This window comes from Mirounga angustirostris, unplaced genomic scaffold (genome assembly GCF_029215605.1).
Source record: "Mirounga angustirostris isolate CCGP_5_RB_7025 unplaced genomic scaffold, mMirAng1.0.hap1 SCAF_136, whole genome shotgun sequence".
Taxonomy (NCBI): Eukaryota; Metazoa; Chordata; class Mammalia; order Carnivora; family Phocidae; genus Mirounga; species Mirounga angustirostris.
Genome location: NW_026991844.1, coordinates 94,127 through 118,889, shown reverse-complemented (window position 1 = coordinate 118,889; position 24,763 = coordinate 94,127). Strand labels below are relative to the sequence as shown.

At 37.0% G+C, this 24,763-nt stretch overlaps 1 protein-coding gene across 1 annotated transcript in view; it reads left to right on the top strand.

The window, feature by feature from the left end:
* Positions 1-1,753: 1,753 nt before the first annotated feature.
* PPA2 (inorganic pyrophosphatase 2) overlaps positions 1,754-24,763 on the top strand; it is a 66,519-nt gene continuing 43,509 nt past the window's right edge. Inside the window, exons 1-6 of the mRNA XM_064583911.1 lie at positions 1,754-1,851; positions 3,702-3,746; positions 9,073-9,126; positions 10,816-10,935; positions 19,117-19,203; positions 24,570-24,696. Of these exons, the coding sequence (XP_064439981.1) occupies positions 9,085-9,126; positions 10,816-10,935; positions 19,117-19,203; positions 24,570-24,696 (376 nt within the window). The 5' untranslated portion in view covers positions 1,754-1,851; positions 3,702-3,746; positions 9,073-9,084. The remainder of the gene's footprint in view (positions 1,852-3,701; positions 3,747-9,072; positions 9,127-10,815; positions 10,936-19,116; positions 19,204-24,569; positions 24,697-24,763) is intronic.

Genomic DNA, 24,763 nt, shown 5'->3' with positions numbered 1-24,763 from the left:
TTGGGCTGTCAGCCAGTCCATGTTTTATTTTGTTAAAATATTTTTAAAGTCTAAATCTGAAAATTATGCCAAAGAGGTAGCAGGCCAGACATAAAACATACCCTGACTTAGGAAATTATAAACTGAAAAAATTTTATGGCTCTATTAAGCCCAGCTTTTGGAAATAGATGCGTTCCAATAAAAGTGCATATTAAGTTGTATTTTATTTAAATAATATACTTTTTTTTTTTTTTTTAAGATTTTATTTATTTATTAGGGAGAGAGAGAGGAAGCACAAGCAGGGGGAGCGGCAGGCAGAGGGAGAAGCAGGCTCCTCGCCGAGCAGGCAGCCCAATGTGGGACTCGATCCCAGGACCCTGAGATCATGACCTGAGCCGAAGGCAGACGCTTAACCGACTGAGCCACCCAGGCATCCCTTAAATAATATACTTTTAAAAGTATTTAAAATATGCATTTCAGTATGCAATGAAGATAAGATAGTTTCTATTATTAAAGTCCCTTTTTGTTTTAAGCTTACCCTAATATAAGCATCCTTATCACTGAGTGGGAACCAATGATTTATTTCTTTTCTTTTAATTGGGTAGAACATTTAAATCTTTGTTCATGTGAATTGTAGGCAGAAATTGGGAATTCTCTTGCTAGGTTTCTCCTAGGGAAATTGACATCACTTTTAATCCAATCACTTATTAATGAATCTCTTTTTTTTTTTATTTAAAGATTTTTATTTATTTATTTGAGAGAGAGAGAATGAGAGAGCACATGAGAGGGGGAAGGGTCAGAGGGAGAAGCAGGCTCCCCGCCGAGCAGGGAGCCCGATGCGGGACTCGATCCCAGGACTCCAGGATCATGACCTGAGCCGAAGGCAGTCGTTTAACCAACTGAGCCACCCAGGCGCCCCTGAATCTCTTTTCAAAAGTGAGATTTTTCATACTTGGGTGAGTGTCAATTTCAGACTTTTTTCTGCTTTGGATGTTTTAAGCTATAGAGGTAAGTCCACTTGATCCTTGAACAAGGCAGGGTTAGGGGCACCTGCCCACCACACAGTCGAAGATCTGTGTACAACTTCTGACTCCTTAAAAACTTAACTGCTAATAGCTTATGTTGACCCAAGAGTCTTACCAATAGCATAAACAGTCAATTAACATGCATTTTTGTGTGTTATATGTATTATGTACTGTATTCTTACAATTAAGTAAACTAGAGAAAAGAAAATGTTATTAAGAAAATCATAAGGGATGGGGCGCCTGGGTGGCTTAGTTGTTAAGCGTCTGCCTTGGGATCAGGTCATGATCCCAGGGTCCTGGGATCGAGCCCTGCATTGGGCTCCCTGCTCAGCGGGAAGCCTGCTTCTTCCTCTCCCACTCCCCCTGCTTGTGTTCCTTCTCTCTCTCTCTCTGTCAAATAAATAAACTCTTAAAAAAACAAAAAACAAAAAAATCATAAGGGAGAGAAAATACATTTACAGTACTGTATTGTATCTAAAAAAAAATCCGTGTATAAGTAGACCCATGAAGTTCAAACTTACGCTGTTCAAGGGTCAACTGTAAAGTATTTCGGCAAACCAAAATACGGTTTATTTGGTATGTATTCTCTTTGGTCATCATATTGGGGCAAATTTTAAAAGTTGAATTAAACTTTAAATTCAGAGTTAAGGTTAATTTGAAAAATCTTTAAACACTTTTTTAAAAAGTTTAAAAGTGGATAAGGATATAATTGTTCTAAAGAACGGGATATTCTAATGTTTTAATTCTGTATTTTTATTTTGTTTTTGTTTTTTTCTTTGCAGAGAATGTAGCTGGTCACTACATTTCCCCCTTTCATGATATTCCTCTGAAGGTGGACTCAACAGAGGTATTGTTTTAACTTGCTTTGGGGGTGGATATATATACTTCTAATATCACAAAATGCTTTTTGGGGAAACATCTCAAGGAAAGAATGAGGTTGGAAGTCAAGAAGGACAACAGAGTTGTCATAACAGGATTGTAAGCCTCCTTCATGAATTAGAATTAGTATAAGAATAGGATCCTTCCAGGAGGAAGATTATGAAACACTGAGGTGGGATTTGTGCTGCTTCCAGCCCTTCAGAGGACTGGACTGTCAATATGATGGCCAACAGGGAAAATAATAGTGAAGATTTATTGAATGCTCATGGTGCTTATCCAGACACTGTGCTCAGAGCTTGACTTGCATTTTCTGAGTACGGCTAGGGCTACTGTTATTACACTTACTTTGTTAATGAGGTTCAGTGCTTTGCCCATGGTCACAGATCTGTTCTCTGAGGTGGGAGGTGGGATATGAATTTAGGTGCTCTGACTGCAGAGGTTGCATTCTTAATTGCTCTTCTGTAATCCTTCCAACTCATTAATTCTAAGTAGTATTTAGCTACAGGACAGGAGGGCATACAATCTGGAGAGAGAGGGAAGCCAAAGACAGAGCAGAAAGAACTCTCGTTTTACTGTGTGTGTGTGTGTTCCCCCCATGTGTTTTGTTTTGTTTTGGCCAATGAACAGTCCAACCCGAGTATCTCATGTCTCCTAACACCTCACCTCACTTTTGGCCAAAAGTGCATGCATTCACTTATTCATTTATTAATTAATTTATTCTTTCAATAAACAGTCATTGCAGCATTATGAGCTAGACAGCATTCCAGGCACTAGGGTTGCAGTGGTGAATTAGATAGCTGTGAGAGCTCGTTCACACTCAACTGGAGGAGACAGACAACCAGAAAACAAGTCAATCAATAATGTTAAGTGCTATAAAACTAGAATAGGGTAATGAAAGAAGGAGGGGTTGGTCGGTGCTTCTTCATGTGGGGGTGTACCATAACAAAATCTGTTTACTTAGCATAATAGTAATATTAATATTTTGGGGAATCATGGAGTAGGTAAGGGTGGAGCTGGAGCAAAGAGTGGACTAGAAGCATCCCAATGGGCATGATATTCTGCCTAAAGAGAATGGGGTTTGGGGAATGTGAGATTGGGGTTAGGCAAAGTTGAGAGTGGGGCGGGGCAAAATAACAACAGGATAAGCCAGTGAATTCTGGGCATGTGGAGATTGGTACACACAGTGGTTGTGTGGATAGGCTTCCCCCATCCTCAGCCATAATGGTTGCACCTTGTACTTTGGGATGTGGTATTTTTTCCTTCAGTAGTGGTTTTTTTGGTGTGTAAAAGTTACATAGAAGTGTGAGCATTTGTGAATGGCATAATTTTTCTTCCCAACCCATCACATACTCTGTTTTAATTTGGAAGTGCTTGATGGAGGCGTAGTAATCACACCTTGGTGGAATTCACAGGCAGGAGGTGCAGCTGAGTACTTTCATGGCTTGTTAGTCACACTCCCTAGAGTTTCATTTCAATAATGAAATGACTGTTTTAAGTGTAATCACTGGAAACTGATAGTCTTTCCTTAAAGACCAAACAGAGCCTTTGATTGTTTTATAAAAACTAGGAAAATATACTTGAAAGAGATTTAGCTTTTCTGATAATTTATTTTATGAAACACTTTAATGCTCAGGCACTGGGGATGCAAATGCTGAGAGAAAAGGAACTGGGCATTTGGTAGGTTCTTTGTTGAATCAGGTTTCTGGGCAGCCTCTGTAGTGGAATGTCTCTGTAGTAGGCTTACTTTCACTGCTTTGCAATGCAGCTGTATTCTTTGCTGAAATATTAAAATTACAAATACCATCTTTTCTTTTATAGGAAAATGGCATTCCTACAAAGAGAGCACGAAATGATGAATATGAGGTATATCTAAAGGTTTTTATTTTTGTGAGTCACTTCTGTTGTCCATTCAAGACCTTGATTATAGTTTGCGTTTGTAAAATGCTTCTAAGGTTTTCCCCCCTACAAGGTTTTTGTGTGCATTCTCTGTTTTTTTTTTTCTTCTAGTACCTGTTTAAGGAAGCTAGGGATGATCTTACTGTTTCACTTTTTTTTCTTGTGGTAAAATATACCGAAAATAAAATTTACCATTTATTGCACAGTTTTTAAAGTGTGCAGTTCAGTTTAATTATAATACTTTCACTTGTGCAGCCATCACCACCATTCATCGCCAGAACTTCTTCATCTTCCCAAACTGAAACTCTACCCAGTAAACACAAACTCTCCATTCCCTGCTCTGCCCAACCCCTGGTAACTACTGTTCTACTTTCTGTTTATGAATCTGACTACTCTAGGAACCTCCTTACCATTTCATTTTATAAGTGAAGAGCCAGAGAGAATCAGGAAATGAACCCAGATTTTAGTTGCAAGTTATTTATCATGGTAGATAGTCTAAAGTAAAGGTACTTTATGAGAATTGGTCAGTTTATCATTTTTTTATTTTAAGGGAAAAGGTGGTTTGAGAGGCTGTTTTAGAATTCAGGAACAAGTCTTTTGGGGATAGAGGAGAAACAAAGTTACACCAACTATATGCTAAAATAAATGTGTTCTAAATATATCTTTTAAATATGTGACTGTCAAACCTTTAATAGTTCTTGACTTAGGACCTGAACATTTGATTGATGCCTGCCATCCCATCTCATGCTGTTGATGCCTTTTTATCTTGCTGATGCCAGTTTTTCCTGCCACCTTCCTCAGCCTTCTTTTCCCGTTAACCTTATTTCCATTTTTTTCTCTACTCCAACTAAAACTTAGGACCCCAGCCTTTGAATCTACTTCCAGAAATAGCTGCGAGTGCTGTTTAATCCCTACCAGCTTTGCCTGCCATCCATATTGTATTTTCTTAAATTGGTGTCTGTTAAAATGGTCCTTAAACTGTCTATGTTGGAATAACATAGAACACTTGTTAAAATTTCAGATTCCAGGGCTTATTCCATATCTACTAAATCAGAATCTGCTTGATGGGGACTGGTTAGTCCACATATTTAACAAGTGTTTCAGGGCATCCTCTACACACTGAAGTTTGAGAACCACTGCCTTAGATGGGGGTGAATAGATATTGAGGGCTTCGAGGCTTTATAGGTTCATGGAGACTTTGTGTATTAACCTGGAAGTAGTTTTTTTTTTTTTTTTTTTTTTGGCAGGAAAAATGTATTCTGAATCCATACAGCCAACTTAAAATTTAGTTCTTAGAACATGGTTCATATGTCAGAGACTGCCTGATTTGAGTCTATAGCTTATGTGTTTATTTATATATAATTCTCTCCCATTTTTTCCAACCCCAAGCCCTTGGCAACAGCTTTTCTACTCTCTGTTTCTGTGAGTTCGTTCCTTCTCTCTCTCTCTCTCTCTCTCTCGGTCGTTCTTTTTTTCTTTCCTTCCTTCCTTCCTTCCTTCCTTCCTTCCTTCCTTCCTTCCTTCCTTCCTCCCTCCCTCCCTCCCTCCCTCCCTTCCTTCCAGATAAAAGTGGTACAATGCAGTATTTATCTTTCTCTGGCTTATTTCAATGAGAATAATGCCCTAACAGTCCACTCATGTTGTCACAAATGGCAGGTTTCCTTCTTTCTCATGGCTGAATAATATTCCATTGTATATATGAAGCATATCTTCTTTATCTTTTCATCCATTGACGGACATTTAGATTGTTTCTGTATCTTGGCTATTGTGAATAATGCTGCAGTGACCATGAGAGTGCAGATATCTCTTCAACATCCTGTTTTCATTGTCTTTTTTTTTTTTTAAAGATTTTATTTATTTATTTGACAGAGAGCAGGAGAGCACAAGCAGGGGGAGTGGCAGGCAGAGGGAGAGGGAGAAGCAGGCTTCCTGCCGAGCAGGGAGAGGAATGTGGGGCTCCATCCCAGCACCCCAGGATCATGACCTGAGCCAAAGGCAGATGTTTAACCTCCTGAGCCACCCAGGCGCCCCTCATTTTCTTTGGATAAATATCCAGAAGTAGGATTGCTGGATTATATGATAGCTTTGTTTTTCTTTTTTTGAAAAACTGCAATTCTGTTTTCTGTAGTGACTGCAGCAATTTACATTCCCACCCACTATGCACAAGCATTCCCCTTTTTTCACATTCTCACCAACACTTGTTATTTCTTGTCTTTTGATGATGACAACCATTCCAGCAGGTGTGAGGTGATAACCTCATTGTGGTTTGATTTGCATTTCTCTGGTAATTGTGATGTTGAGCACCTTTTCATGTACCTTTTGACTGTGTCTCTTGGAAAACCATCCATCCAGTTCCTCTGCCCATTTTTTTTTTAAAGATTACTTATTTGAGGGGCGCCTGGGTGGCTCAGTTGTTAAGCGTCTGCCTTCAGCTCAGGCATAATCCCAGGGTGCTGGGATCAGCCCTACATCGGGCTCCCTGCTCAGTGGGAAGCCTGCTTCTCCCTCTCCCACTCCCCCTGCTTGTGTTCCTGCTCTCACTGTCTCTCTCTCTGTCAAATAAATAAAATCTTTAAAAAAAAAAAAAAAAAAGATTATCTGAGAGAGCTAAAGAGAGCGTGCATGCATGTGCTCACATAAATGGTGGGAGGGGCAGAGGGAGAGAGTCCCAAGCAGAATCCCTGCTGAGTGCAGAGCCTGCCGCCATGCTCAATCTCAGGACCCTTGAGATCATGACCTGAGCAGAAACCAAGTCAGTCACTTAACTGACTGAGCCGCCCAGGGGCCCCCTCTGTCCATTTCTTAATCATATTTTTTTTTTTTTTTTTTTTTTCTGTTGAGTTGCATGAGTTCTTTGTGCTTTGGATATTTATCCTTGTCAGATATATGACTTACAAATATTTTTTCCCATTTATAGGTTACCTTTTTATGTTGTTAATTGTTCCCTTTGCTGTGCAGAAGGTTTTAGTTTGATGGTTTAGCTTGTTTATTTTTGCTTTTGTTGCCTTTGCTGTCCAAAATTTATTTGATCTTTTAAGAGTTAGAGGAAAGAAGGGTGATTTCCTCCCATTTTTTCCCAAAGTATATAAAATTTACTGACTTTTTTCATATCTTAATGAGTTTTTCTTTTTGGTTTTTGCAATAAAAATAGAAGGGAAAAGTGGAGAGAAAGAAAACCCCTGAAGGAGGAGGTAAATGGTTCTTGCTCGTACCCAGCTTTCTCACTTGAAATGTGTCCCCTCGTATCTTTGTGATTTTCCAGTAAATTTTAGCAGACCATTACTGATTTATAATTAACAGTAATCTTAGGAGAACCAGACTAACATTGGCTTTAAAAAATTACAGGTAATATGCATTTTAGCTGGAGAGAAGAAAAGCAGGCTGGAGATTGGCTCTTCAGAGATCAGGAACAAGTGATGAAGGAGAGATGGTTTGCAGGCTTAAAATTCAAACCTTATCTTTTGTTCTTTTGGCCTATTTCAAGTCTCTGTGAGTGGTTTTGGTGGGTGTCATTGTGTAAAACAGTTGTGACTAGCCTGGTCTTCTCTGTCACCTCTGGGGATTCATCTGTATGCATTTGTTCTCTTATAGCCAGGCTTTCAGGGATGAATAAATTATGTGAACATCTGCCATTTACTTAGGTTTTTCTTTTTAACAGCTACTTGAGACATATTTAAGCAGGTGCCGGGGTACCTCATAAAAGAGCATAGAAAATGAAACGTAACAGCAAGACTGTGTATAAGGTTTCTAAGATAGGTATGAGATATACTTCTAAGGAGCAATTGTTGAGAACTCATTCTTGGCTTTGTTCTTTATTTAGTCATGGATATGCATTTCTGTCATTGGTAAACTTTAGTCTTAACTAGAAAAACTTAACAACCATCATTGCTTTTGTGGCTCAATTTATATTTATATTTAATTGTGTAAATGGCATTCTTTGAATTAATAGCATACATGTTTCACTAAGCCCCCAGATATTGTTTAGCAGTGTTGTAAGCCAGAGGTTTGCAACTCTGGCTGCATATTAAAATTGCTTACAGAGCTTTTAAAAATAAGCAGTGCCCTGGCTCCATCCTAAAACTATTGAATTCAAATATGTGGGAGGTGGGCTCTAGGAAACCTTTTTTTTTTTAATTGACTAACGCTCTTGTGATTTTGATGCATAGCACAATTGAGAATAAGTGTATTTAATCACTGCTTTCTCAGATGATCTGTGCTAAAGGATTCGTTTTTTGGTTTATTTCTGATCTATTGTGAACTGATACTTTTAAAAATACAATAAAAATGAATTATTAGGGAAGTGTAATTCAAGGTTCAGTACACCTAAAAATGACTCCATCAAATTGCTATAAATGTTTCTAAATGAACCAGTAGCAGTGAACTTGCAGATTAGCTCTGGTTCTTGACCACACTTGGTGTAGCCCTGTTTTAAACCATTACTTTCCGATGGTAAGTTGTTAGTTACTGATATCCAAGTGGCATGCAAGTCAACTTTAACCTTGAGACTTCCTCTTTGTAAGGCCTAAACTACAGGAAATTATAGACTTGTATTCCTAAGTACTGTAGACAATTATTTTTACTCACCATTGACCTAGAGTCTCTTTTGCTTTAAATACTCTGCAAAGTTCAAAAATGATAAAAAAAAAAAAAAAAGCAATGGTCCTTTTGTAACTTTAGGGAATCAGAAATCTTAGATAAGCTAAGTGTAGAAAGGCATCAGTCTGACTCTTTTTAAACTTGATACTTACCTATGCCAAACGCCTTAATTTTACATTATGATCATAATAACTTGTCTTTAAATATTGCTTTGTGATTTTCAAAATATTTTACTTCATAATTTTTTGTGTATTTTCATTTAAATTATATAATTGATCTTTATTACAACCTTGTGTAGTGAGTAGGACAGATTATTACACTTACTTTACAGGTTGGAAAAATGAGACTTTAGCTTACATGATGGACCCTGTCTCTCACTTCTGTTGTTTTAGTTGGAAAATAAAAATTGAAACAAGTTACCTGACTCCATTCTAGTTCTGTCACTACACTGTGAAGGTGAAATATAGCAACTTCTATCAGTGCAGTAGTGTTCATGTGACATGATGGTTTAAATCCTGCTGTGGTGTAGATAACTTCTCTAATTTTTCAGAAGAAATTTAAGGCATATGCAGATGTAAGATGAAGTCTCCCCACGTTTTTGTGGGGAAAGAAACTACAGCATTCTTGCACAAAAGATAAATGATGAAAGATAGGTAAAATTTTCAAAATTACCTCTTTTTTTTTTTTTTAACTGCAGAATTTGTTTAATATGGTTGTAGAAGTACCTCGGTGGACAAATGCTAAAATGGAGGTATGGATATATTCTTTTACCATCAAGTGGAAATTATAATTAATGATATAAAAACTTTGTTTCAAGTTGTTTGGCAATATTTTGAACTTGGGATGGTCGACAAACTTCTTTATGGTAAAAACAATTGAAAACATTTTTGTGAACTTCGAATCTAGTTCTCAAATAGCAAAATATTATTCAAGGCTGAATTTACACTTTAAAAAAGAGTGTTTTCCATTTTTGTCTCTCTGGTTTGTTATACACATATTTATTTAATTTTCTTTGACTCCTCTGTCTTTGAAAAGAACAAACATTTTCAAGGTTTATTTAAACAGATTCTGAGATGTATTTTGTTCACAGATATAATTGAAACATATTTATTTGGGACTGATGGCAAGTTTAGTTTCTGAGCACTAACCTGTACTTTAGATTTTACTCTACCAGAAATGAAAGCATTTTCCTGGCCAACTCCTGATTTGTAAGTGCTGTATCTGAGGGCATCTGCTGTTCCCCTGGTTACCTTTTTTTTTTATCTTTTCCTTGAGACATGAGCCTATCAGGAACTTCGCTTTTGCCCTTCAGAATTTTAATGTTCCATCTTCAGTTAGGTAAGATTCCTTATAGTTCTGAGTGAAATTTAGTTTATGGTACTTAGTTTCTTTAGTTATTTAAGTCTTGTCCTATAGCTTTGGGTGTGATGGCAAGTATTATTTCAAGTATTATATTTTTTTTAAAAGATCTTATTTATGTATTTATTTGAGAGAGAGAACATGCAAGCACCCACATACATGCACGCAAGAGAGCACGTGCAGGCGGAATGAAGGGCAGAGGGAGAGGAGAGAATCTCAAGCAGACTCCTCGCGGGGCTCAGTCTCAGGATACTGAGATCATGACCTGAGCGAAAATCAAGAGCTGGGCATTTAACTGACTGAGCCACCCAGGACACCCCTCAAGTATTTTAATTAAGGATTGTTATATAGATGTATGTTTTTCAGAATTTATATTTATTTATTTATTTATTTATTTTATTTTTTTCAGAATCTGTATTTAGAGAATTGCCAGTAATTTCACCAGGTCCTAGTAGCATGTTTTGGTTAATATTTTAATAGGGAAAAGTATAAAAAATAGATTCTTTTTTTGGTCTTCCTTCAGAATATTTCAGCATTCTGGCTACTTTCTATCTCAGTTAGGTATAGAATCAAGAATCTGTGAGAGTCTACCTAATTTAAGCAGTGTTTATTCATTCAAAAATGGCTTCAGTTATACTTTATGGGATAGTTTTTTTTTTTTTTGCAAGGTAGTCTGAGTATATTTGATAGAAAGGTAACTGAAATGAAATGACTCGGTGAAAATCTTTTAAGTTAAACTTACTATCATAAGGTTGATGGTAAGACACCCAAATTAGTCTCAAAAAGCAAGTAGGTTAATCTTTATCCTTTTGCTATTTCAGTCATTCTATTATTTGTGTTAGAAACGAGTGCATATATAATAGAGTGCCTAAATATATAATCCCATGTTTTCAGACATTTTTTCTTACACAATACTGTAAAGTAGAAATAAGAGCTTAATTTATTTTAAAGTATCTTTGATCAGTAAGTTGGAATATAAATATTTAGCCCGATAATAGCAGACAGATTTAAAATATACAGTTTGAATATAGGATTAATCATTGCTCATCCTCCTCTCCCCTTTTTTCCATGATCTACTTAGATTGCCACAAAGGAGCCATTGAATCCCATTAAACAAGATACAAAGGATGGCAAGCTACGCTATGTGGCGAATATCTTTCCTCACAAGGGTTATATCTGGAATTATGGTGCCCTCCCACAGGTAACATTTTTGTTATAATGGTAAAACTTCTCTGTCTTCTGAAAAAATTGCCTTGTAAATCCTGTGAACTATTTGAATTTAAATTGGTTCTGAGGGCATGTCAGTTTGAGAGATTTGTAAATTTAAAATTTTTTAATGTGGAGTTTTATTGTAGCAATAAATTTTTTTCAAACTATATATATATCTGTACTCAAGTTCTTGGAGTTAAGCATATAGAACGCTTATATTTGGCATTTGAACACATTTCTTTTTCTGGGCTTGGCAGTTAAGAGTCAGTGAAAAATGTTTTACCTGCTTTACCTTCAGTCATTTCTTTGAATGTGACAAGTTACGTTTTTGTATATATTCATGTATGATAGCATCCTATCTTATCCCTTTTTGTTTTCTTCTCATGTTTCCTCACCCCTGGGAAATGGTATCTCCTTCCGGATTATTTAGTGAGTAAAACTCAGAGTATGCAGAATCAAAAGTCTAGGTTTAGGAGACATAGAGAAGCATCTGTCTTTAATGATTATAAAAGCCATCATATTAGACCATCTGTCGGGATATTTAAGTTTTATATTTTATTTTATTTATTAATTTTAATATTTTGCATGAAATTCCAAAATGCTTTTGGGGAGATAACTGAGAAAAAGGAGTCTGGCTTTATCCCACTGGAAAAAAAAAAAAAAAAAACAGCTGCCCATGTAGAATAAATATTTACAGGAAAAGAAGAAAGAAAATTGTTTTCTAAGGGGTCAGCCTGCCTTTGATGCATTTAGACCACCCACATGGATACATTCTTGGTTAAAACAAACACTTCTAAAATGATGTACTAAGAATGAGAATGTCTGTTGAAATAATGAAGGCAGGTGTCTGACTCCCCAGGTGCCTAAGTAGACATTCTGTTTGACCTAGCAGTAAGAGGGTAAAAAACAATTTTTTTAAGCTTATGGGATACTGTTTGTAGGAGAGGATGTATGGATGAGGGGAAGGCCGAAGAAGCAGTTGGATTGGAGAAAGACAAAACAGGGACATATAAAGTAGAGTAGGCAGGGGATAAACTAAAGTTCATGTATTTGTTTATTTCATGAAACATTTATTAAGGATTTTTATGCTAGGCAGTGTATAGGTGTTGGGTATACAAAGAAAAATGATATACATACATTAAAATCAAGGCAGCATAGTAAGTGACTGAGAATGTGGGTTTTGGAGCAGATGGCACTTACTAGTAATGTGACCTTGGGTAAGTTGCTTTGTCCTTCTGTGCCTCAGTTTCTTCCTCTGTTAAATAGAGATGATAAAGTACCTAGTGCATATGGTCATGTTGAAGTTAAATGAATTATTGCACAGTGATCTTAGAAGAGTGCCAAGAGGATAATGATCACATTATTATAGCTACTGGTACTTTTATTATATGGTCTTCCCTCTGAAGGAATTTAGAGGGGGTTATCAACAACTAAACCACTGGTTACCATGGAGCATGATAAGTTTACTAATTCATCTACTAATTCTGAGCTTTTGTAGTTTTTCTATCTAAAGTCCTGACAAATTTTTGTACTCCTCTGGATGTGTTTGAATTTTCAGGGTGCCCCTACCTACTATTATAGTAGTCTGTTAGGTATAGTAGTTTTACTGTAGACTCTAGCAGTCTCTTAATTCATCCTGAACTATTGCCTACTGAAATTTAATAACCATCTAGCATCCAAAATAGCATTTTAAGACTTAAATCTACTAATGTTTTGCTCATATGAGAACCTCTTTCCTATTTTCAAAAGGCTAAAATATAATATTCTTTTTTTAGATTTTATTTATTTGAGAGAGCGAGAGCGTGCAAGCGAGGGGTGGGGAAGAGGGAGAAACAGACTCCCCGCTGAACAGGGAGTCTGATGTGGGGCTCGATCCCAGAACCCTGGGATCATGATCTGAGCCGAAGGCAGATGCTTAACTGATTGAGCCACCCAGATGCCCCAGAATATAATATTCTTAGCATGGCTCCTTAACCCTGACTAATCTGGTCTCTGCTTCCTGTTCTAACCTCCTTTTGTAGCCATTGTGTTTCCTTGCTTCCATTCCACCACAGTGACTTCTTTAGTGTTTCTAATTTCCCTTGTTTCTATACCAAGGCATCACAGAGCTGTTCCTTCAGTACATACTATATCAGTGCCTGATGTTTGCCAGGCAATGTTGTAATACTGGAGGTAAAGTAGTGATAAGAATGACAAAAATCCTTCTGGGTCTTTTATTCTGGACAGAGTGACCCGACAAAAAAAAGGGTAATAAAATGTATAGTGTGTCAAATGGTGGTAAGTGTGTTGGAGAACAGTAAAGCAGGGAATGGGACTAGGATATATTGGGAATATTGCAATTTTGATAAGGAGAAGACCTCTGTGAGAAGGGGTTATTTGAGTGAAGACCTTCAGGAAGTGAGGGGACAAGTACCATGCACTTCTGGGGGAGTCCAACAAGAAACAGGAAGTGTGAGGGTCCCGAGGTGGAAGTAGGCCTAGTGTTTGAGTAACAGAAAGACCAGTGGCTAGAATGGATGTGAGGAGGAGGAAATAGACCTGTAGTCTCTCTGCCATTTTTAACCAGAGATCTTTACCATCTTTTTAAAGTGTGTGTGTTAGTCTTCAGCAAAAGAATACACTAGATTGCATAGAAGTTATTTACCAAACAATAAGTGAACTGATTAATGTTTATGAAAAATTGAAATTAGGCCAGTTGTTTATGGGAAAGGATAATTGTACCTAATATCTTTTCGCTTCATTGTCACTATCAAGACAGAATGAGTCTGTTAAAATGATAGCCAGCTCCTGGTCCCGTTTATATTTTTTATTTCATCTCTAGCTTCTCATCCTTCTTTTGCTCCCTCACTCCCACACTGGCCTTCTCACGATTCCTCTTGTTCTCCAGGTACACTCAGGCCGCAGGTCTTCATCTTTACATGTCCTCCAGCTTGGAACAGGTTTTGCCAGAAATGCACATGGCTTACGTCCTTAAATTATGTTTGGTCATAAATCACCTTCTTCATGATGCCTGCTCTGAAAATCCTTTAGAATTTTAACTCTGCCTCCTGCTTCCCTACTTTATTTTTTTCCCTTTTTTATAGAACCTACCAACTTCTAACATGTTCTATAATTTAGTTACTTATTATGTTTATTGTTAATTTTTTCCAGCTAGGATGCAGACTCCAGGAGGACAGGGATTCTGTCTTTATTGTTCATTGACGTCTTCCAACTAACTGCCTACCTTAGTACCGGGCACGGCATTAGGTGATTAACAAGTATTTGGGGAATGAATGCATTGTGTGTATTACACTTGTTTCATATGTGTGTGTGGGTATTAGATTTTGCTGTTTTCTTATGATTTGTCCTGTAACAGAGGGACATTTGTTCAGAATAGTTACCAAGCCAACCGTGCTTGGAAGAACATTAAGCAGCAGAGGATTGCTTAAGTAGCAGTCTCTCTTCCTCGGCTCGTGATTCATCCGTGTGCTGTCATTATTTCAGATCTTTAGCTGTCTAGACTGTTAAACCTTAATAACTTTTCCCTCACTAGCAGTAATGCCTTCCCCAAAGTTTGGGTTTGGCCTAAGCAAAAATTTTCTTTCCTCTCCCCCAGTTATATTTCCTTGTATAGTGGATTACTCAGTGTTACATCTGAGTGAATATTTAGAAGACCCATTAATGTTAACGGACTGGATAATGTTAAAGGACTAGAATCACGAAATTTTTTTTTTTTTTTAAAGATTTTATTTATTTATTCATGAGAGACAGAGAGAGAGAGAAGCAGAGGGAGAAGCAGGCTCCCAAGGAGCAGGGAGCCCGACGCGGGACTCGATCCCAGGACGCTGGGATCATGACCTGAGCCGAAGGCAGACGCTTAACCATCTGAGCCACCCAGGCGCCCTAGAATCACGAAATTTAAGATTTCTTTAATCTTTTATTTTTTTTGTAATGCAAACATTTTTTTAAATTGAAGTATAGTTGACACACAATGTTATATATTACTTTGAGCTGCACAACATAGTGATTGGACAACTCTGTAGTTTATGCTACACTCGCCCCAAGTGTAGCTACCATCTCTTACCATACAACACTATTACAATACCATTGACTATATTACCTATGCTGTACTTTTATCCCTGTGACTTACTCATTCCATAATTGGAAGCCTGTCCCTCCTACTCCCCCTTCACCTGTTTTGCCAACCCTCTGCCTTCCCCCTAAGATTTCTTCAGTCTTAATGTAATACTGTTGTGTTTTTATTTTGAACTTCATTATAAATTTGGTTCATTGACCCCAAGTAGCATTTAGTACCACTTATTAGCTTTACAACCTGGGACCAGTGACTAAATCTCTTGAGGCCTATTTGTACATCTATATCGTCATACCACCTACCCCACAAGATCCTTGTCAGTATTGAATGAGATAATCAGAGTGAAGTGTTCAGCCCCGTAGTGAGTTCTCAGTGATATTTTCTTGACGATGACACCGTTGCCACTGATACTAGCTGCTAACAGTGAGACAGCTGGCAGTGGCCTTTGCTCCAGATTGAATCTGTTAAAAGTACAGGTAGTGGCTAGGTGGATCCTCCTTCCCTTGACTTGGTTACTGGAATCCTGATTAATCAGGAAGTAGTTCTCAGGAAGCACCTGTGTGTACAGCTCTGTACAGTTCAATGCTTTTTTCACCTAAAGACCAGAGCATGGTGATTACAAATGTATTAATTAATATTTGTAGATTATAAAGCAGTGATCTCAAAACACCTGCACAAGGATGAGAAAGGTTTGTTTTAGGCTAGATCAGTAATGTGTGTATTCTGATTTATTTATTTTCATAGCTTTATAGCCATTCTTTGTGTGAGATTAACATTATATTTCTGTTGATAGTTTTTCTCTTTTTTATGCTTTTCCTGGGTCCATGCTAAAATTTTTCTTTATACGTAGCATATTTAGGTATGTACTGGTAGGTATATACCTATGAGTCAGATTGCTTAATTGTGAGCTACACACTTTTTTTACTCTACTAGGTATGCCCAAATTGCTTACAAAAGATATTGTAACAATATACACTCCTACCAGCAGTATATAGTATTCCAGGTGCTTTACGTCCTCACCAGTACAGTTGACCCTTGAACATGAGTTTGAACTGCATGGGTTTGAATCCACTTATATACAGATTTTTACGGTACACTACAGTAGATGTATTTTCTCTTCCTTAGGATTTTCTTGATAACATTTTCTTTTCTCTAGCTTACTTTAAGAATACAGTATATAATGCATGTAACATGCAAAATATGTGCTGTTCATGTAATTGATAAGGCTTCCTGTCACCAGTAGGTTGTTAGTAGTTGTTTTTAGGGAGTCAAAAGTTATACTCAGATTTTCAACTGTGTAGGGGTTCAGTATTCCTAACCCTGAGTAGTTCGAGGGTCAGCTGTATTTGGCATTATCAGATTTTTAGGTTTTTGACATAGTGTCTCATTATAGTTTTAATTTTTATTTTTCTGATCAGACTAAGTATCTTTTCATATATTTATAAGTTACTCATGTTTCCTCTTTGAATTACCTGTTCCTGTCTTTGGCCCATTTTGTATTGGGTTGCACTTTTTCTTATTTACTTGTAGAAGTTATTTCTAAATTTTGGATGCTAATCTTTTTCTTACTTTTGTGAAGCAAATATTAAGATTTGGAATTTCCTCTTGTGGATATAGAGGTTTTTTTAGTTGTTTCTCTGCCTAGCTATCCAGTTAAAGCTCCACAAGGGGGCGTAATCAAAGTTTTAAATTTGTCAAGATTTCCTCTCCTGGTGCTTGCTTAAAATTATACTGTATTTTCAAGTTAAGTTAGAAGTCATTTAGCGTGAATCTCTTTTGTAATCACAGTGGAGGCCTGTGCATAAAGTATTAGAGGCAGGACTGGAACTAGAACCATTCTGGTGTTTTGCTGTAAGGGAAATCGTGAAGAACTTGCCGTGAAAGTATCAAGATTGTATAGCTTTAGAATTTTGCACTTATGTACTTACTTCCTTGACAGGAGGAATAAATTGATAGATAGTATTGAAAGTGGAGTTCTGAGAGTAATATAGACCAACCAATTAATAAATGGGAAATACCCACCAAAACCAAATGAAGTATAGCTTATATGAAGACTGTTTTTGCCTCAGTTCAAGGAAGGAGTTTCTTAAAATTACTGCTGATCAAAATGGACTAAGTTATCTCATGAATTTGTAAGCCTCCTGTTCATTGGTAGTATTCATGTGGATGATGAATGACCACTAACAGTCCTAGAACTCAGGGCTGGGACATATCTAGCAATTGTCTTACATAGGCCATTTTTTTAATAGGTGAGGAAACTGAGATCTGGATGTTTTGGCCAAGGTAGTTTGTGATGGAGGTAGAACTACGGTCTAGGCATCTTCCTTTAGGTTAGAATGACTTTAGCTAACACATTTGTCCCCTTCTGAGGGTGGGAGTAAAGTTAAGGGAAATTCAAGAGAGGCTTCTTGTATCAGGAAGGAAGAACCTCTCAGATATTTTCTGATTCTGCTTCTGGGTTTTCTGATTTCAGTCTTATCTCAGTCCCATCTTGGTTTCTCCAGCGCATCAAGATTAATTTTGTAGCATTTATGACAAATGCTGTACCATTTGCTAACTTGACATTCTCCAGGGTATTGACTGTGTCCGGTTCATCTCTGTTCCTAACTTCCGGCCCAGAGTAGGTACTCAATAATATTTGCTGTATGAATGGCTGCCTACTTAGGAGATTCAGTGAGTAAGAGAAGGTATTTAAAAGAAGAGAACCATGAAGTAGAATTAGGTTATATCTGAAAGTAATTGCCATTCGGTTGCTGTCATTATCAAAACTTGGGCATCATAACATAATGATGAATACCTTGAGTTCTCATCCCATTGCCACCATTTAGAAAATGTGAGCATTGGGCAAATTTAAATTCTCTGTACTTCAGTTTATTTGTCTGTAAAATGGGGTCAACAATGGTATCTTCCTCATGGGGTATAGGTAGGTGTATGTGTGTGTGTGTGTGGTTGTGTGTATCACTTAGAAAGTGTCTCTCCCCTGTAACCAGTATGTAAAGTTAACAATTATGTTTGTTCTTCTTATATTTTATTATTAATATTAGTTTTTGAGGTAGTGAAATGTAGATTTACTGATTTTTTTTTTTTTTTTGCAAGGTGGGGTTCAGTTTATTCCTAAATATAATTTGGACCAGAAGGAAAATATTGGAGTTTATCTAGGGTTTAGCTGTAAACAAGAGTATACTTTTAAAATTATCAATATAAAATTAGAGGAACTAAGTTTGAATAATCTGAAATTATTTCTACATAACAGTCTTGAGGTGACGCAGTCTCTGCGCATGTTGTAATGTATATCTGAGGAAAATAATTTTAGGGAACTTTTACAGTTCTATTTAAAATCAGGTAATTATGAGGCTTTTGGATAAGGATGGTGCCTAACGGATATTTAAATTTGATAACAAATTTCTGGTATGCTGTTCATTTATAGAAATGCTCATGTGTATATTTTGTAACCAGCAGGGTATACTCTTCTCAGTAAACCAAAGAGTTGACATCTTTTCATGCTCTTGTGAAGGTCTTGAGATTTGATGTCAAAGTAGCGGATTTTTTAAATGGAATGAAATGAGACAAAAATAGATTTTTCTTTTATTTGGTGTAGATTCTATCTTGTTCTTTAGCTTATGAAGGGAAAACTAGGTTTTTTCTAGTAGAAGTCATTTATTTTCAGACACAGGGAGCCAGACCCGTTGCTGTTACTGTGTCAAAGGAAGCAATGAATGATGGAAGCAGCAGTTTAGGCAGCCTGTGGAAGTGACGCAGACAGTGGAAACTTCTGAACTGAAACTTGAAAAGAGAGCATGAATTCACATGCTGACTCAACTTGGAAGAAGAGTATGTTTGGAAATACTGCCCACTTTCAGATGTGATTATACAGAAAAATGAGAGACCAGAGGGAGGAGATACTATAAATCTGTCTTAATTATTATGATGTTTAGGGTTGTACTGGCATGTGGGTGTGGAGCCTGTGAAATTTCTGAGAAATTTCCCTTTGGATTATGACTATCTATAAAACTTCTGTGATCATGTGGAAAGACTAAGATACATTATAGTGAGCATTAACCTACATTTCTGCCTCCCCCTCCCTTTTTTTTTTTTTTTTAGACTTGGGAAGATCCCCATCGAAAAGATAAGAGTACAGACTGCTGTGGAGATAATGATCCTATTGATATTTGTGAAATAGGCTCAAAGGTTTGTTTCCTGGACCCTGTTATTCTAATATGTGTTCTAGTTTGTTCATGCCATAAAATTTCAGTTCTCTTCGGAAGGCACCAGCTCTTCAGCTCTCCCAAGGTCTGGCCTATTGCTCCCTCTGATACGAGTCCCTTTTTGTATCTTTCTTTCCTTCTCTTAGGCTAGGGGTTGGTAAACTGTAGCCCATGGCAAGTGCAATATAGTGCACCACATGTTTCTATCAGTAACACAGTTATGCCCATTCACTTACGTATTGTCTGTGGCTGCTTCTGTCCCGAAGTTGAGTAGCAGCAGAGACCATACAATCCACAAAGTCTAAAGTAACTACTGACTGACTTTTTATGGAAAAAGTTTGCTGAGTCCTGTCTTCAGCTTCCTTGCCCATTATCCAGACAGGAAATTCAATACTGAATAAAGCCAACTCGGATTCTTGTCTTTATGTCTGCTTCCAGGTTTGCCAAGACCTACTGGGGAAGAACAAAACCTGCAATTTCATAGGGTGCTGCTACTTATAGAATTCTTTGTGTTTTTGGTCCATTTTTCTATTTTCTATTGCATTTATTGCCAATACTTGTTGTTCCCTGTTGACATTCAATTCCTTGCACTTTGTTCTAACTGAACAGTAGAACATTTTGTCTTTAAATTTTGTCGAGCACATAGGAACCAGCAGATGAAAGCTCCCTCATCTTTTCTTTTTGGACTACCAAACTACCCGGGTTTACAAACATTATTTCTTTCCTTTCTTCTCTTACTGTGAGAACGGTCTTTCTTACGTAAGACCTGGGCTTCCACCTGTAACAGTATTTTCTCACCCCTTCCCTGTTCTTTATTCACAACTTCTCTTTCTTTATTGGCCTCCTCCCCTGTGCCTTCTTCCCCTTCACATGAAGACTCATAAAAAGAGTTTTCAACACTCATCTGCATCTCCTACTTTCCGTGTAATCTTCAAACCTATTTCAAAATTGTTTCCATGCCCCCAGTATTTCCATGAAACTGCTCTCAGAAAGGTCCCTGCTAACTTTCTTTTAGCCAGATCTAGCAGGCTTGTTTCCTAGGCTTTGTCTAACTTGAACTCACTGTGGCATTTTATACTGTTCACTCTTCCTTCTTGAAACAGTCTCCTCACTTGACTTTGATTGTATCATACTATCCTGGTTGTGCTCTAATTCTGCTTCTTTCTTGGTTTCTTTTCAAGATCCTATCTCTAATTCTTAAGTATTGTTTGGCTTGAGGGTTGTGCCTTTGTCCAGCTCTTCTCTAATTGGATCTCCCTTCATTTTTCTTCCTTGGGAACAGGTTTTTTTTATTTTTGCCTAGTTTTGTTTTTATCTTTGACCTAAATTTCTTCAACATTTGGGACTTTTTATTGTTTAAGAAAATTGTAGTTATATTATGGAAATAAAATCAAGCATAAACCTTCCCTCACAATCCTCCTATCCCAATAAATCATATAGTTGTTTTTTTTTTTTAAGATTTTATTTATTTGACTGAGACAAAACACAAGCAGGGGGAGCAGCAGAGAGAGAAGGAGAAGCAGGCTCCCTACAGAGCAGGGAGCCCGATGCGGGGCTCGATCCCAGGACCCTGGGATCATGATCTGAGCTGAAGGCAGATGCTTAACCGACTGAGCCACCTAGGCGCCCAGTCATATAGTTTTTATCTTTCCATGTTTTCTTCTTCTTGGGGTAAATACATAAACAGTTTGATTTTGTTGGACATTTTTTCCATTTTATTTTTTGTTACACAGTTAGTATAGTTAAAGGTTTTCCTGAATATAGCTTTTCCTTTTTAATGTCTTTTGGGAGAACTGGCTATAGGAGGCAGGGTTTCTAGAATGGCCTCTCAAAGATGTTTGCCCTAATCCCTGGAATCTGTGAATATGGTAATACGTCACTCCCTTGGTTATATTATTTTATATAACAATTTACTTTAAAGAAGGATTATCCTGGATTTTCCATGCAGATCCAGTGTAATTAAATGAGTCCTTAAAAGTAAGGAACTGTCTCTTGCTGCTGGAAGAAGAGGAACTCAGTGGTTCAGAGTGTGAGAAGTACTGATATTTCATCGCTGGCTTGAAGATGGAGAAGGGGGCATATGAAAAGGAATGCACTTGGTTTCTAGCTGCTTAGAGCAGTCCCTAGTTGACATCCAGCAAGTTAGTGGGGACCTCAGTCCTACAACTACAAGGAATTGAATTTAAGTGGATTCATTTTTAGAACCTTCAGATCAGATCCCAGCCTGTGCAACACCTTGATTTTGGCCTCGTCAGGTTGTTAAACAGAGAATCTAGTAAGCAGAGAATCTAGCCGTGTTGTGCTTGGACTCCTAACCTGTGGGAACTGTGAGACAATAAATTTACACTGTTTTAAGCCTTTAGGTTTGTCGTAGTTCGTTACACTACAGTAGAAAAACGGGATAACAGGCTTTAAGCAGTTTTACTTTCCATGGTTTCCTTGTATGGATTGGGTCCAGCTGGTTTTACCTCATTCAAATTCAGAATCAACGTAGAACTTTTGCTGTAGACCACTGTTATATTCTGCTCATACCAGGCCCCTGAGAAGTTAGCAGTTGACAAGTGTGAGCTGATGAATACATGTAGAGCCCAGAGAGAAAAAGAATATTAATATCTGTAGAAGACCTCTTCTGTTCTAGTTCATGTATGTGTTACAGCCTTTGCTCTTTACTTCAAGGAATAAGTGATACAATCTCCATTTCACTGTTGAGAAACCAAGTTCTGAAATAATTGCCTGAAGTAGTTTGCCTAATGTCACCTTTAGGAATGGTGGAGAAAGACTTCAGCTTCATAATATTTATGACTTAAAAATCCTATCTTTTGAAAGCTTTCCATAATAGCTAGAAAAGTTGGTAATAACCCTAGTCTGATTCTGCCTGAAACCTTTGAGGCAAACCTACATTGTTTCAGAATCTCAACTCATTTTTCAGTGATAGACTCTACTGGACACACTAATTTCCTTGGAGGGGGTAGATTGATAGTGTTATAATGAAACTGGGAAAATAAGTTTCATCTTGTAGCCAGTGCAGTTTATTCCTTTAGTTAATGAGACCTGAAATAACATTTAGTAAATATGAAATCAGTGTTAATCACCATCTAAAGAACAGGTTGGTTGTTGTTGGTACAGTGCTCCTTTCTTTTGTGTCTGGCTGTGCGAAGAGTCCTTAAATCATCTAAGGAACACAATAGTAGAAAGCGTCTTTGAACACTATGTTGTAAATGGACAAAGGGAAGGGAGCAAAGTCCTGGAAGTTGATAATAGAGTTAGAACCACATATATAGAAATTTAAGGTTGTTGAAATTCCTTGAGGGATTATGTATTATTCACTTGGTGTCTAACACTGTGTGTTCTGCATACATTTGTTGAACTGATTTAGAATAAATTGAATTGTAGAAGGTTCATAAGAATTTTACCATTTGTTCTTAAGTATCTTATTTTGAGTTTTTGGTTTGCCTGAGAGTTTCCTTTCCAGTCTTTAAAGGTATTATAGCAAGACAGTGGTTTATCTAATCCCTTTCTGTTGCTTATGAGATCAGAGAGCAAGTATCATTCTGATGAAACTTGATAATCCCCAAACATGCTTCCTGTTTGCTCTTGTAACCATAAATATCTCAAATCAGCTCTTAATGTTGTGTGAAGTTTCAAAGTAAATTATTAATTTTTGTGAATAAAAATAAAATTTACAATGTGCTTTTTAAAACTACACATGATTCTTAGGAATTCTGATAAGACGCCCCTGCCACCGAAGTCTTCTGCAGGGTCCTCAATTGAACTGTTGACATTTTGGATGGATAATTCTATTATAGGGGACTGTCCTGTTCAGCATCCCTGGCCTCTTCCCACTAGATGCTAGTAAAACCTTCCCATTTTTGACAATCAAAAATGTTTTCAGGCATTGCCAAATAGTCTGTAGAGGGCAAAATTGCATCTGGTTGAGAACCAGTGATCTAGTTTATCAGTGAGTTAACCAGTGTGGCCAGCCTTACACTGGTAATTATATGATAACTTCAAATTTGAACATTTTTGTTTTATAAAGGCTCTCCTGGCATGAGGTGTGTAAGTCTCCCCAGTAAGACTGGAAACCTTTGAGAACAGAGATTCTTTCTTTTTATATACATAGTGTTTAATATAGTGATGGGTATTTAATAGAGCTTAAACATGTGAGTCTGGCTAATATAATTGTGCATATTTTCCTAAAAGTGAGATTTTGGTTTACTTTATAAAGTCACACTAATCTTTTGTGTAATTAGTTGTAACTAATTACAAATTCACACAGAATTATATTAAGATTTTAGATTCATTTTGGAAATGTTCTGAAAGGATTTATTTGACTTCATGGTTTCAGATCTGGTTTTTTTTCTTCTCAAATTTCAAGACATAAGAGTGACTTTCTTTTGCATACCTTGCTTTCCAAATGTAAAAGCTGCATTTTGAGTCATGAAGGAATTTGTTCTGAAGCATGTGTTCAAATTTTAACTTGCAGTGAAATTCTGTAGAGCAAACCAAACCTTTAAAAATAAAAGGATATAGAAAGAATACATGCATATAAACTTGTCATTGGCAACTTGAGGGAACCACTGAAATAACTTTCTTTAACACATGGAACATCTGCTTCAACATCATGCAGTTTCTTGGTTTCCTTTAAAATCTTTTTAAAGCATTTTGTGAAACCTGTTTTATCTGTATTTTTAACATGTTAATTCTTTCATTGTCATTCATTATCTTAAGGCTGTATTCTAGTATGTTAAAAATTTACTTTTCACTAGTGACTGATAAATGTGGTTTGTAAAACAATTTAGAAGGATTCTCAGGTCTCTTTTTTTATCCCTAAGCAGCGAAAGCGAGGTTTATACTGTGCAATGATATACATAGGTTTATTTTCTGTTTAGTATGAGTTTCTAGGCCTAGTACATTAAATTGCAAGATCTATAAATAACTTCAGTTTCCAAAAGGGACCCAGAAACTTAATTCTTTTTTTTTTTTTTTAAGATTTTATTTATTTATTCACGAGAGACAGAGAGAGAGAGAAGCAGAGGGAGAAACAGGCTCCCAAGGAGCAGAGAGCCCGATGCGGGACTCGATCCCAGGACCCTGGGATCATGACCTGAGCCGAAGGCAGACGCTTAACCATCTGAGCCACCCAGGCGCCCGAGAAACTTAATTCTAAAAGGGATACCATAAAAGGCTTTATGACTGTTTTTACATTATCTTTAATTTAATAATTAAAATAATTATAAGCTTTATTAAATTTCAGTCTGTAGTGCTTTTAATCTTTCACATGGGTTTTTATGATATATGAGTAAATTTCTCCAAAGCCTTGCAAATGCTGAATTTCTTTTCTCTTTAAAGGTTCTTTCTTGTGGAGAGGTTATTCATGTGAAGATCCTTGGAATTTTGGCTCTTATTGATCAGGGGGAAACAGATTGGAAAATAATTGCTATCAATGTGAATGATCCTGAAGCCTCAAAGTTTCAGGGTAAGTCTTTAACTTTCCAGAAATAGAAGTAAATCGGTGTGGCATTGGAATTCTTAGAATTTAAAAG